This window comes from Bos grunniens, chromosome 12, assembly GCF_055505025.1.
Source record: "Bos grunniens cultivar Pamir isolate PY7600 chromosome 12, Bosgru_T2T1.0, whole genome shotgun sequence".
Classification (NCBI taxonomy): domain Eukaryota; kingdom Metazoa; phylum Chordata; class Mammalia; order Artiodactyla; family Bovidae; genus Bos; species Bos grunniens.
This window is the reverse complement of record NC_141176.1, coordinates 52561867-52577338: the sequence shown is the minus strand read 5'-3', so window position 1 is coordinate 52577338 and position 15472 is coordinate 52561867. Positions and strand designations below refer to the sequence as shown.

General features: G+C 36.8%; 1 protein-coding gene across 40 annotated transcripts in view; it reads left to right on the top strand.

Annotated features, from left to right (window-relative positions):
• The window catches only part of MYCBP2 (MYC binding protein 2), a 270702-nt gene that overhangs the window by 117319 nt on the left and 137911 nt on the right, over positions 1–15472 (top strand). For all 40 annotated transcript variants that reach the window (XR_015138240.1, XR_015138239.1, XR_015138238.1 and 37 more), the window contains 6 exons: positions 1413–1530; positions 6964–7168; positions 7799–7952; positions 12110–12282; positions 13198–13323; positions 13411–13538. Coding sequence is in view for 36 of the 40 variants with exons in the window: in XM_086330007.1 (XP_086186133.1) it covers positions 1413–1530; positions 6964–7168; positions 7799–7952; positions 12110–12282; positions 13198–13323; positions 13411–13538 (904 nt within the window). In the remaining 4 variants the exon portion in view is untranslated. The remainder of the gene's footprint in view (positions 1–1412; positions 1531–6963; positions 7169–7798; positions 7953–12109; positions 12283–13197; positions 13324–13410; positions 13539–15472) is intronic.

The window sequence follows — 15472 nt, the reverse complement described above, 5'->3', positions numbered from 1 at the left end:
TCCTAGATTTCTGTGAGCTCTTCTTCCTTTGTTCCTACCTAAATTATAGAAGAAACTTGCAGTGAAAACTATCTCTTTTCTCTCCTTGTCTTCCTAGATCTTATTCTCTGTCTTAAGTGAATGTTGCTACCATCTACCTGTTACTTAAGCAGAAAATCTTCTTTGCACCACCCACCCCCACCTCCATCAGCCATTTCCAGAGTCTAGTCAGTTCTGTTCCTTACAGAGCTGTCGAAACATTCCTTTCAGTTCACACTGTTCCTAGCTCAGGTCTTCACTATAACTCATCCAGATTATCGCAACATTTTAACTAGGTTTCCAGCTGCTAGTCTTGCCTCTTCCCAATTCATTTTTCATTGCAGCCTGAATAACCATTTAAAAATATATGTAATTTTAAAAATTTTAAAGTGTTACAGCATCTCAAAAACAGAGCTCTCCTATTATGTGTGGACTTTTTCTACAGTGATGATTATTCTTATACATAATGATTATTGAAAGTGGTTAATAAAGGATAAATAAGGTGATATAAGGGTGATTATAAGAACAGATATGACAAACCCAAGGATGCCATCTGTCATAATAGTTACCGTTTATTAATTACTAACTGTGTACCAATCACTGAGCCACGCACTTGGCATATATGAGCTTCTTTTTTGTACATAGGAACCCTATGGGGTAAACACAGTTTAGTTTTATCTCCATGTAAAAGAAGAGAAAACTGAAATACAAAAAGGATGAGTAACTTGTTGAGAGTCATGGTATGTTGCTGCTGCGTGGTGGAGCCAGGACTCACACCCAGGCAGTCTGCTTTAGGGTCTGAGCCTGCAGCCGCTGCTGTGGTGCCTCTCATGATATGGTGTTCTGACTCATGAGATACTCTGTATGCTAAAATCTAAAATTAAAGTGCAGTGGAAAAAGATAGAAAAGAAGATGACAAATTAATTGACAATTCAGTGGGAAAAGGGTAAAAAGGAAGACATAAAACTGTTTTGTGTGGTCCTTGGATTGTATTCCGGGTAAATCAATGCATGATTTTTGTTTTATTTAACAAATATTTATAGAGCTGTCTGACTTACCATTCACTTTATAAGTTAACATTTTTTTTTTTCTTTTAAAACAAACGTAGGTATAGTCTTTCAGAAAAAATAATAATTCTTTGTCCATAGAGTAGTAGTAAATTCAGGAAATCTTTTTATGAATCTCCATCATGTCAGTGATTATGTCTTTCTCATCTTTGTATACCTAATATGAAGACTGGAGATAGGCGTAATATAGTACCGAAGTAAGTGTTTGATGAATATTCTTATTAGTGCCTTTTATCTCTTCTATTTTTTTATTGCATTGTTTATTGATCTTTATTTCAGTTGGGTCTTGAGAGAAATTGACTAAATTTTTTTTTTTTTTTAACCTAGGGGATGTCCCACTCTTGTTCAAGCATTGCCAGGCCCTAGCACACAAGTTACCGCAGGCAGTAACCACACGGCAGCGCTTTTAATGGATGGACAGGTCTTCACATTCGGAAGCTTTTCTGTAAGGAACTTTTTAAGCATTGATAATGTTGCATTGTACCATTGCCTTGCAATTTGTCTACATTAGCTATTCTTTCTGGTTTCGGTGAAATTCTTGTATTATTATTGCACATGCATATTTCCTGTCTCCATATCCAACGTACACAAAACTGGAAAGAACTTTGCTTTGAAATTAGTTTCTTCTCCAGTGTAGCATTAGAATTTATTAAATTTAACAGCTGTGTTAGATTTGGACATGTTTTATTCCAAATCAGAGTCTATTAAGCATTCAGTAGAGTTTATTTCTGTCATTGAAAGCTTCTTTCCCAACTAGCTTGTAAAGAATCATTTTTTTTCTTGTGGAATTATTTCTATTTTAGAACTTTTTAAAGGCCCAGTTTTCTTGTTAGATTTTTTTAGAATTATAGTTTACTTTTTCCTCTTCCTCTCAACTTCTGTCTGGCCTGTTTGTTTTGCTCTTTCTCTTTTTTCAAAACTAGAAAATAATCTTGAGAATTTTATATAGTTTGGGCATAGGAGAAGTCAAGGAAAAGCTTAATAATACTGTGCTTAATAAACCTATACCATCTGTGATATTGGTAACTCTTCAGAACTCTATAACCTAAGTCTCTGGAATGCAGTTTGCAACTCTTGATTTTTTTTTTTTTTAATGTAAATCTGAACTTTAAAAATCTATTATTTGAAAGTGATTTTAAGCTTATAGAAAGATTGTCAAAAATAAGAGTAATGTATAAAATGCCCGTATACTCTTGAATCAGCTTCACCTGTTGGTAGCATTTTAATCTGTTTGCTTTACTGTTTGTATACTCATGCTCTCATTCTCTCTCGCACACTCTGTATGTGTGTGTGTGTAAAACTTTTTTTTTTCTTGAGTCCTTTAAGAATAACTTGTATGCATCATGATCCTTTACTCTTAAATAGTTTTGTGTTTTGTCAGTTGATCTGGTAATTCCTTTTTGACACTTTTTTCCCCTCTCCAATCTAGGATCAGGCTTTGTATTTATTTCTTGTGACTCTTTAGTCTCCTTTAGTCTGTTAACATTTTCACACCTTTTCTGTGTTTATTATGACATTGACATTTTTGAAGAATGTGGTACTTTTTTTTTTTTTCCCAGGAAGACGTTCCTCATTTTTGTTTGTCTAATACTTCCTCGGGCTTAGATGCAGGTGGTGCATTCCAGACCAAAACAGCATATGAGTGGTGTCAAGTCCTTCTCAGGGCGTCACAGCCACCTGGGGGCACAGAAGGCCCGCCTGCCCCTCACTGGTGATGGAAGTTTTGATCACCTACAGGATTTTGTTTGATATCACTACTGCATAGTTAGAATTTTTTCCCTTAAAACTAATAAGCAGTCTTTGAATTGACACTGTTACGTTTTAAGATACCTGCTTCCAAATTTCCCTCTAGATTTAGCATCTGTTGATTCTTCTTGCCTGAACCAGTCTTTACTATAGTGGTTGCAAAAATGATGATTTCTCCAACCACAGCACCCCCTCACATTCACCTATCAGCCCTTTGGGTTTTAGTGTAAGCAGAAGTCCATTTAATATTTGTTTGTCATCTTATTATTGGTATAGACATGCATATTTCTTTTTTATTCATCACTGTACTCAGTTTATCATTCGAATGTTTAGATTGGCTCAGATTTCACCAGTGGGAGATCCTTCATGCCGGCTTCCGTGTTCCGATAACATGCCTCTTTTATTTATTATTTTTTTTAGTACTACCTTACTTCCTGGCGTAACAAGTTGTTCCAGGCTTATCTGTTTGAGTCCTAGAATCAGCTATTGCTCTGAAAACCGAGGTTGCTTTTAGCGGGGAGCACTACCAGACAGCAGCCGAGCACTAGGTGCACTCACTGCATCGCCAGTGCTCATGTATGTGCACACAGACATACATCTGTATGTGTATTCTAGAAATCAGAAGTCCACACTGGTACCTCCGGCCCATTCCCCTAGGATTCTTTCTTACCTTGCCCCATTTCATATTTATGTCCCTTCTTCCTGGCTCCCAACAATATCAGTGTATTTATTTCTCATTTACTTAGTCCTAAAATATGTCTAAAATAGTTTTATATTTGCTTTTCCCACACTACTGTAAAAACAAACTCACTAAAAAGAGTTCAGCATTTGTCACTCTTGCTCCTACCCCACTCCGCTACCCCGCCCCACCTTGTCCTACCCCAGGACTGAGAGTATACAGTCAAATACTGTGTTCATGAGGTACTGTGTTCTTAAGTTACTGTGTTCATAAGGTACTTGGTTCTTTCTCCCCATACCCTTTCAGTGGGGTTATGTTATTCTTTTGCAATAGAGTTGGGTTCGTTTGTTTTCCTTTTCTATTTCTTTCAACTTTATTTAATGTGGATGAAAGTAGGTAGAGCTAGTAGATTCTTTGTGAAAAGTGACAACAGTCAAGGATCACCTTCCTTCCCTTGTTCCTGAAAACAGGACCTTTTACCTGGTCCCTTTTGTCTCACCCTATCCTGGGACAGGGGTTCATCTCCTTAGAGTGAGTAAGATCTGATCTCAGGGAGGGGGAGAAGGGGGGTGACCTTTAGGCATGGAGATAACTTAGCCTTGAACAATGAGTGAGGCTCCCCAGGAATGCCCAAGGTATGGCAGAAAAGAGATGGATGAAAGGAGTGTCAGATCTGAGTCAGATTCCTCCTCTGCCTCTCGTAACTGTCTTCCCAGCCTTTCTAGAGGTCATTGGTTTAATTGCTGACCTCTAGCGTGTCCTCCCAACTTGGAGCTCTCAGACTTCCATGGAGAGTGGTCTGTGATCCAGTGCACCATTTCAGTTTGCTTTTAAGTTTAAGGATCCCTCCTCACACATCCTTAGATGTAGTTTTAGTTTTTGAATGTGTAGAACTTAACATGTTTCCACAAGATAAGTTGTGAAAAAATGGTGTTCTCACCCTAGTGTATTCCCTCCCTCATCTCTGGCACCCTACTCCCCTTCACACCATGCTTGTTGGTTATGAAGATCATTGTTTTCCAGTTTCTCCTTCCTGTGTTTATTATTTTAAAGATTAATAAATAAGCACACACACTTATCTGTATCTGCATTGACATAGATAAAAATATAGTATGTGTGTATATGTATATACACATATATATGTAATTATTTCTCCGTTTTTATTTTTCAAAGTGTAGCATTTTATATATACTCTTCTGTACATTGTCTTTTCACTTTACTGTATCTTCTAGAAGTCATTCCTTCTCAGTTCATAGAGATCTTCATAATTCATATTTTACATCTGCATAGTATATTGTGTGTGTGTGTGTGTGTATATACACATAGTAGTTTAATCAATTTCTTATGCTTAGACAGTTAAGTACTTTCTAATATTTTGCAACAACAGCAATGAATATTGTTAGAGGTGTATCTCTGAGATAAATTTTTTGAAGTAAGATTGTTGGGTTGAAGGCTAACACCTGGGTTGGGTTGAAGGCTAACACCTGGGTAGTTTTGTGAGATAGTTTTCCCTCTATTTTGTGTTCTCACCAGCAGTCCGTGAGAGTGCCTCTTTCTCCACGGCTTTGCTAGCAGAATGTGTTGTTTGTCATACCTTTTCATTTGTGTCAGTCTGATGGGTGAGAAATGGCCCTGCATACTTTCAAGGCTTTTTCCTGTGGCTGGTGCTCAGAACCCTCAAGTTCTTGCCATATGTAGCATTTTCACATCAAGGTTTGGGTTTTCCCCTTGGGGGAATTATTTTGTCAGCTCTTCTCTTCTGTTCTCCTTCTGAAGCCTTTTGTGCCTTGTACTCCCCGCTCAGCGCCCCCCACCCCCCGCTCCCCGCCGCCCCGTCACCCGCCCCAGCACCTCCTCCTCAGCCCTGGCCCCCCAGGGCTTGTAGAGGCAGGTGGGTGAAGAAAACTTTGGTTTTTTCCTCTGGTTTCAGGTAACTTAAAAGTTGTAAGATCCACTATTTCCTAATACTGCTGAAGGCTTGAATCACGTGTGGTTTTCTTTGCTCTGTGTTGGTTTTATGTTGTTTTGGAAGGAATGTGAATGGTAATACTTAGAATCAGACAGTCATTATTGTCCCCTAGCCCCAGAAGCCCTAGGTGTGAACCTCTGTGTGTTTAAATATGGCTTATCTATAACCATGTTTTGAATCCCATGGGGCTGTCCTGGCACCTGCCATATTTTTAGACTGCTTTTCTTCGAATTAGTTGGTTGACAGTAGGGGAATAGATATTTATGTCAGGAGTCAATGAAAAATATAATTTCTTTTCCTCCAGAAGTATAATAAATATCTCAATATGATGGACACGTTTCTTATGCTGCTGTTTTGTCAAAAATAAGGATAGACTTTGAAAGAAGCTGAGCATAAACATTGAAATTTCTTGGCTTCTTCTCTGATCATGTGCTGCTTCTCTGATCATGAGCCTCTGTTCATTCCACCCAGAGATTGAAGCTCTATTGCTTTTGCAGTTTGTGGCTCTGTTTTCTTGGTGTGGTGTTGAAGGCATGGTAGGACTCTTTAGAAACCTTGTAGTTGGGAGAGAATTCAGCCACAGCATTTGCAGTGCTCCAGGCTCCCTGGGTCTTTGGCGGGGGCAGGGGGGGTGGTTTGCTGTGGTTTCTCATTCTCATTACTTGTAGTGAACCCTGGCTGCTATGGTGCAGCACTGTCTGCCATCCAGGGGGCGTTGGAAAGGGTAATGCTAACAGAGAGAGAGTGTCAGAGAGAGCTTCTGAGCTGGGGGGTAGATGGATATTTACCAGTCCAACATTCGCGTTCATTTACAGCTACCAGCTTAATATTGAGAAACTTCCCTGTTACTCTTCCCTAACCTATGGACAGCCATACTTTTAAAGTGAGTCAACAGTTACTTAAGACAGCATAATGATTCTTCTCTTTATCTTGAAACATGAATGAAGTAACTTACTAACACATGATCATGTGTGAAAAGATGTAATTTCCTAATTGTATTCACAGTTGCAGTATTCATTATTTTTTATCTTTTATCTAAAAATTTTTTCTCTTGAGTTCAATACTAACATTTTGTTGGACTGTCAACTTAAAATATCAAAGTGGTTTTTTAAATGAATGATTTGTATTACTACTTTTTAAATACATTGTATATTTATTATATGTTTCACTTAGATGTTAAAGACAGTACAGTATTTCAGGGAGATTCCTTACGTGGAAAAATATTTCAACTTTATTATTTTTTTTAATATATTCTTTGTGGTTTATTAATATTAAGGGGAGAATGCCTAAGAATAATATAAATTACTTCTTTATCCAAGTTTGGTCCAAATTTCATGTGAATTTCATTTATTTAAAGAAAGAAACAGCCAACAATTGATGAAGAATAATGTCTCAGAGCTATTTTTGTCTAATGTTTCTTTAACTTTATGGAAAATTATAAATTATTTAGTCATGTTGTTAATGTGATTTATTTAATCTTTTAGAAAGGACAACTGGGCAGACCAATTTTGGATGTGCCATATTGGAATGCAAAACCAGCTCCCATGCCTAACATTGGATCAAAATACGGAAGAAAAGCTACCTGGATAGGTGCAAGTGGGGACCAGACTTTCCTACGAATTGATGAAGCACTTATTAATTCTCATGTGCTTGCTACATCAGAAATTTTTGCCAGTAAACACATTATAGGTAATACCCCTCACCAAAACAAATCTCCCTTTGAAAGATCCTTGAAAGCAAATGGTTCATCTTTCCCTATTATGACATATTGTCCTGTAGCTTTTTGTTTTCTTTCTGTTTGAAGAAGTTTAAAAGAAGCTTTTAAGTGTCTGTGTTTATATGTATGTATGCACTGAAAGAATGGAATTATTAGGAGACCAGTTTATAAACTAGAGAGTGTTGGAAATATGAGCCTAATTGTATGGTATAAAACCTGTATTAGAGGGAGTTTTCTGTATTGGTTCTTGATAAATAAATGATAGAATTTTGCTATGGAAGATTACATAAATCAGACTTTAAAGTTTCATTGAGACCAAGGTGTTAATTTATACTTGTGTCTATGGTATCATGAATAATTATATAATAGGGTGGTCTAGTATGGAAATTAAGAGCATGTGTTGTGGATTTAGACAGCCTGAGGTTTTAGTCCACATTCTGCTATTTAAAGGTTTTTAGTTACCTAACCCCTAAGTCTTAGTTCAGTTTCTTCATCTATTAAGTGGAGATAGTAATAATACTTAGCTTACAGGAAATGCTTATAAGTTGGGGGAATATGAAAAGGTAGTGCATCTTTAAAATACATAATTTTTTTTCCCCAAGGCTTGGTACCTGCTTCTATATCAGAGCCTCCTCCATTTAAGTGTCTTCTGATAAATAAAGTGGATGGGAGCTGTAAAACTTTTAATGACTCTGAACAAGAGGACCTGCAAGGATTTGGTGTGTGTCTTGATCCTGTGTATGATGTCATTTGGAGGTAAGCGTCTCCATTTTTAAAACAGAGTAATAAGTATGTTTTGATCAAATTATACTTTCGTGGAATATGAAAGCCATGTACAGGCAGACTTTTCATCGATGAGAACTCTCTTGTTCAACTGTTAGCTACACTACTATCGCAGCGCCTCTCTGGGACCTCTCCAGTATAGTGCAGCAGTTAAAAGCATGCACTCTGAGCCAGACTGCCTAGGTTTATCCCACTTGCACACTTTGCTTTCTTTGTCACTATGGAGAGGTTACTTTGACTATGCGTGCCTTACTTTTCTCATTTATAAAATAGGGATAATAATGGGATCTCATAGGCTATCATGAGAATTGAAGAACTTAGGGCAGAGGCACGTAGTAAAGTGCTATGAAGACTTTGTCACTGTCATTATCATAAGCAGTTTCATGTTCAAGAGTTCTCTTGTTCATTATTTTTAGTCTGTCAGCAGTCTTATCTGTATTATATAGAATTCACTCTGTTTCTTAGTTCTGTAAATATCTAATTATTACCAACTGTGTAGATGAAATTATGCCAAAGACAGTACAGAATAAATAAAACCAATGAACCTTGCCCTTTAGGAATGTACGTAACAAAATTCCCATATTGGTAGAGAAATACACCGGTTTATCAAACTCTGGGAATTTTAAAAATGTACAGATGGATACAGGTACACAAGCAATCCAATAAATTATATTGCATTTGTTTAAAATTTACTATGGTGCTTTATATACATTAGTCAAGGAAGGAGTTATCCCAGATTTCTAGCTTTGATGACTAATAAGGGAGTCATGCCTTTACCAGAGTGGCACATCACAGGACTTTCTTTTTCTTCTCCCTTGAGCTGTTTATTCGGCCAGCCTTAGTTGGCAGGAGAAGACTTTCTCTGTCTTCTTTCTTCTGCCCATTCCGAGTTTCCTTTCTACCAGCCAGCCAGGTCTTAAAAGGCCTGTTTTCTATCAGTTGTGAGTCATGATTCCAAGTGAAGGAGTTACAGTGCTCCCAGGTTGCTGACAAGCTTATTCTCTCATTTGGGCAGTTTGTGAGGCAGCTTGGAGGCCAGAATTGAATGAGTAGTGCTTTTAGATTCCCTAGCAGCGATATACAGGATGGATTAGGTAACAAGAGACTAGGGGTGAGTAGTCTTAAAGTGATTCTTGTGATGACATGAGATCCTGTGAACCAGAATTAGAGTGATCACAGTGAAATAAATGGCAGGGATAGAGAAGCAAATGATGTAAAGATGGATTTTGTGTTCAATTATTTACTGATTAGAAGTCTGTACAAGAGAGTTACCAAAGAGCAAGCTCTGGTTTGGACCCTAGGTTTAAATTGATGTTTTATTTTCCATGATCCTTATAATATGTTTTAGTTTTAAACAAAGTAATTTGCATTAATAGAATAAAATGAAAGCTGGCAGTATGGAATTTGTTTCTGGATACATTTGATAGATTAGAAATGCATTCTCTAACTGGGAAATAATGGTAGGAGTAGGCTCTAACGATATAACTAGAGTCGTTTCCCTGGAGCCTTAACAGAACTGCAACGTGTGGTACGTGGTTAGGTGAACCTTGCCTTTTCCACATATGGTGGTAGCAGGGGGACAGGTGATCTCAGATGCCTGGCCAGGTCTCTGATCATTTACTCCCTTATTCCAAAACAGAGATTAAAATACGAAGAGCAGTCTCCTTATATTTCAGTAAAACAGCTGGAGGTTGGAGAGCTCCTTCATTGTGCTGACTTCTGACAGCTTTGTGTCCTCTGTGCTTTTCAGTAGGTACTTGCATTTTTCTCCATCACAGACGCTGCAGATTCAGTGTTAGCTTACTTTACTTTCCTTCCTGTCTGAGCCTGCGTCTTTTTGTATTCTTAACAATAACTTCTCCTGAATAATTAGAAACGTCATGCCTGTAAAGAGCAGATGAATGTTAGTAGCAGTTTTACTTTTCATTTCAAAATTTACAGAACTGACACATGAATCTGTGTTGCTAGTTTTTTAAAAGACAAAGCAAATATACAAACAGTAAGAATGATGTGGTCCATCTCCATATCTTTTTTTCTCCCCCATACCAAATCCCACTAACTTCCTCCGTGGGTCACAAAGTGTGGTTTATATTGTGTGATACCTTTCAAAATGCATGTCTTTTGGACCGCAAGTAGCAGATTGGTAGATTATATTAAAAAGCAATAACCCAATAATATTAATGCTATTAATTATAGCAGCAGTTAATATTTTCATAGAATTTATTCTCTGCAAAGTATTATTTTTAAGTATGTGTTTAAAAATAATTCTTAATTGTGATAAAAAAACATAAAATGTACTCTCTTAATCATTTTTAAGTGTATAGTTCAGTAGTGTTAAATATAGTCACATTGTTGAACAGTAGATCTCTGGAACATTTTCACTTTGTAAAACTGAAACGTATGCAAAGAACACCTATTTCTCCCTCCCTCCTACTCCTGACAGCCATCTTTCTACTCTGTTTCTGTGCCTTTGCCTTCTTCAGATATGTAAGTGAAATTGTACACTGATTCATTTTGTGACGAGTTTATTTCACTTAGGGTCATGTCATCAAGGTTCATCCACGTTGTAGCCTGTGACCAGATGGAGTTCTTTCTTTCTTTTTTAAATCTGGATGGTAGTTCTTTGTATGTTTCTACCACATTTACTTTATCCCCTTCACCCATCAAAGGATGTTTGGGTTGCTCCAACCTCTCTGACCTGAACCTCTTGGCTATTGTGGATAGTGCTGCTCTGAACATGAGCATACAGATATCTCATCAGGATCCTGCTTTCAGTTCTTTTGGCTGTGTACCCAAAGTGGGACTGCTGGATTTAAGTGCTTATATATTTAGTAAGTTTGAATCATCAAATGCCACTGATTGAGAAGATCATCCTTTCTAAACTGACCTGAAATGTCAACTGTATCTAACATGAATAAGGTTTTCTAGAGGATCAGTGTTTTCTATGTAGACATCCCAGCTGTGAAAAATAAGGATTTGTTCTTCCTTCCTGTGTACTTTTGTACCTGTGCTTTAGAAACTGTGTAAAAGATTATCCATAGCAGCATTTTTTTATAGTAGAAGACTGGATGGTTTTCATATTTTGCTATCAGTAATAAAATGGACAAATAGTTGTGATACAGTCACATGAGCTAATACCCTTACAACAGTGAGATTGAGTGAATTTGCAGCCACATCGCACTGTGTAAATACAAATTGTAAGAATATTCTTTGTTTGAAGGAAGCAAGCCACAAAAGAATACACAAAGCATGTATCGTGTTCATAGACAATTCAAAACACAAAACTTAAATAATATGCTATTTTGATACAAACATGAAAAGCCGTAAAGAAAAGCAAGAAGATAATAAACTTTTGAAATTCAAGATACTTGTTCCTTTTGAAAGGAGAAGGAAAGGAATTGAGTAGGGAGGATGGCAACAGGATACTTAATAGATAAATGATAATGTTCTTTTTGCTAGTGTACATCATGTCATTCTTCATGCTTTATTTTGAAAATATTTTGTTACTGTTCTTTTGCGTTAACTCAGTAGTCGATAAAACAGCTTTTCCAAAAAAAGTTTAAAAAATAAAAGAAGTGGAGACTGCGTTTCGAGACTTTTGTTATGGAAGAGACGAAAGGAATGAGATAGTGACAGGATGTCATTGTGGGTTCTTCGTAGTTTTTATGATGCATTGTAAGATTCAGCATCTACATTCCGAAGAACAGCATTCCGTGTCCCTTGCCCACTTTTGGTTTTGGATTATCTCTTGTTGGGCTGCAGGAGTTCCTCTCCATTATGGATACTGTTGTTTAGTCTCGTGTTTGTTTTGTGTATTTTCTTTTGACTTTCCACTTTTTTTTGCGGAGTTTTGCTGTACAAAAGTTTTATATTTCTAAGTACACATTAGACTTTAAAATATACTCTTGCTGTGTTTTCATGCAATAATGTGATATGTATTGCTGTTTTGTTCAAATTTTTTATGGTAACATAAATAATTTTATATTTTTAGCTCAGATATGGAAAGTAATGAGCTACATTTTGTCCTGTTTAAGCTGGCTGTATTATTATCTTTGTGTCATCAATTTTGCTTAATACGTTTTTAAAAAATGAAACTGTATGTTGAGGTGCTGTAATCTTTTCCTTGAAAGGTTTCGGCCAAGCACTAGAGAACTGTGGTGTTACAATGCGGTGGTTGCCGATGCCCGACTTCCTTCTGCAGCAGACATGCAGTCCCGATGTAGTATTCTGAGTCCTGAACTGGCCTTACCGACGGGCTCAAGGGCTCTTACCACCCGGTCTCATGCAGCTTTGCACATTCTAGGTAGGGTTGGTGTTTGGTGATCAACTAATTTTCGTTAATATGTCCTGAAGATTTTTTTTAAAGAGTATTTAAATTTGTGTATCATTCTATCATGTTTGTTAAATAATAATGTGCTAGGTGCAAAATAAGTTAAATCTTCTAACTTTAAAAGGTTTCTCCTACAGAAAAAAGTACATTAGACTTACACCAACACCATGAAAGATTTATATATCCCCAAATATAAAGCAGCCCTGAATATAATTTTCCTAACAGGTAAATCTTTTAAAATAATGTTTTTTGCTTACTTTAACTACATAAACTTTAGTGAAGCAGGTTAAATATTCAAATATATAATTAAAGTATTTAATTTTTATGCATTATTTTAAAATAAATTCTATAAAATATATATGAATTTTATAATTACCACTTCTGTTTTTTCTTACATAACAGTTTTCCACAGCACATTGTTTACTTCTAATTAATAATTTGAGATATAGCATTTTTACAACATCTGGTAACCATTGTAAACATGTCAAACTAGCATTGATTAAATTTATCTCAGGCTACTGTGTCTTCCTCAAATAGTTCCTTAAGAATCCATCTAAAGAATCATTGATAAGGAGAAAAAAAAAATCAATCTGAAGTGATTCATAGAGTTTGATAAATGACTGTAAGGACTCAAATATTAAATAAGCTCTTGCAACTTTTCAGAGAGAGTTTTGTGCGAAACATTGTCATACAGCATATATTTAAATATGATAGTTATACAAGCAGAGGATAATTTGTATTGGTTTTAAGTATCTTCCATGAAATATTGAAGCTTGGTATAAACAGCAAACATTTAGAGTTTGCTGTTTTAATTTATCACCTCCAGCATCTCGAATACTAGGGGAAGTGTTCATTCAAGCAGTTGAATTTTCGTTTGTTTGATTTTAGGTTGTCTTGATACCTTGGCAACTATGCAGGATTTAAAAATGGGTGTTGCCAGCACAGAGGAGGAAACTCAAGCAGTGATGAAGGTTTATTCCAAAGAAGATTATAGTGTAGTAAACAGGTTTGAAAGTATGTACATTTATGTTGAGGAAATACTGTCTTATAAATGAATTATATGGATGTTTAAAATGTAAATTACCATTTACGTCTTTTTAGGTCATGGAGGGGGCTGGGGCTACTCTGCTCACTCGGTGGAAGCTATACGTTTTAGTGCCGACACCGATATTTTACTTGGTGGTCTTGGTCTGTTTGGAGGTAGAGGAGAATATACTGCTAAAATTAAGGTAAGCAGTCCATTCACACTGTTGTTCTCTGTGTTTGCGGATAATCATTTTAACTTGATTTATTAATTTATAGAATGCCTCTCTAATAAAGGACCTGAGGAAATATTGCTATGATCAAATAGAGTAGTAATAAATCATTAACTCATGAAAAATTCAGAAGTCAAATTAAAAAGGAGTAAAATAAATAGAAAATGATTTTTCAATAATTTTAGGTTGAAAAAGGCATTAACAGTCAATCTCAATCTTCTGTGTACCTTTCTCTGTGCCTACTTTCTTGTAGCCATTTTAATGACAAGATACAGGGGCATTTTGATGTGGCTTTAAAATTTTTTAGCATTTGTATCACCAGATGCTGTGTAAACATACATCATTACCACAGACATATGGGGACCAGGGATGAAGTGAGTAAGGGGATGGATTCCATCTGGTAGAGAGTCAAAAAACAATCAGGAGTCATAAGTTTACTGCACTATGCATGTCAGAAAGGGCTACCTGTTATACTAAGTAAAGGATCTGCTCAGTCTTTGAAAATTCACTGATAGCTTGAATGTTCTGTTGTCACATTATCTGATTTTGCTCTTAAAGTGAAAGAGAAAACTGTCGTTTATGCCTTAACTTCAGTGTACCAGGCTTCATAAAAAATTTCTCAGTTAAATGCTACTGTAGTCTCAGTCTTTATCTTCCTTACCTCAGTCAACACAATTTAATCCAATTGAGCTTTTCTTTGATACAATTTCTTCACGTGGCTCCCAGAACACGAGGCTTCGTTTTCCTCGGTCTCTTTGGCTGCTGTTCTTCGTCTGCTGATGGTTACTCATCATGTCCCTGATCTGGAAATGTTGGAGTGCCAGAACTCAAAGTCTTGGAAATCTTTTTAAAGTCTGCTCACCCCACAGTGATCCAGCCTGATGGCTTTAAGTGTTTTTCTTTTTATCACTCTTACACTTAGTAGACCTCCAAAGTCATTTATACAACTGCCTACTCTGCATCTCCATGCGGATAGCTAACAGGTATTTGGGGTGTAACATACTCAAAACCAGGCTTCTGACATCTTCTCTAAACCTCCTGTTCTGTTGTCCTTCCCCATCCCATTTAATGGGCTCACAATAGAATTAACTTTATTATTCCAGTTGCTCAGGCCAAAAATCTTGAAGTCCTTTTGACTGCCCTTTTTCTTTCACATCCCACATTCACTCTAGCAGCAGGTATTGTTGGCTGCACTTCGAAAATAAATCCAGGATCTAACTACCTCTGAAAACTGTCCCTAGTACCAGGTTGATCCAAACCCCAACCACTTGGATCAGTACAGAGTAGCCTTTACTCCGTCCTTGGTCCCTTCATTGTGTTCTCTGAGAGCAAAGTGATTCTCTTAGAATGTACACCAGAGTATGCCACTTCTCTGTTCAGATTTCTGCAGTGCTTCTTATATTAGAATAAAAACCACAGGCCTTACAAGGGCCTGAAAAACACCATCAGAAGTAACTTCCATCACCCCTCTGCCCTTATGTTATACTAGTTAATTCACCACAATCTAGCTACACTGGCTGCCTGTGTTCCTGAAACATGCTGGGCACAGTCAAACTTCAGGACCTTCACACCTGTTACTCCCTCTGACTACAGCTCTTCATTCCCATACCTGCATGGCTCACTTTTTCTTAACCTTAAGATCTCAACTCCGTGGTGAGCCTATTTAAAACTGTACATTCCAATAGCCCCCATTTTTTTTGTTGTTTGCCTTGTGTACCCCTGTATGCCTGATTCTTACCACCCTGCCTGGCACACAGTATGTGTTCAAAATTATTTGCTGAAAATAAGCAGTGTAGCCATAGGGGCAAGTTATTAAGTACCTTTATATCATGCTGTTTACAATGAAGAGGAGGGAAACCATTGAAGACTTTTAAAGAAGTATTCTAATCAGATATGCATTTTAAAAA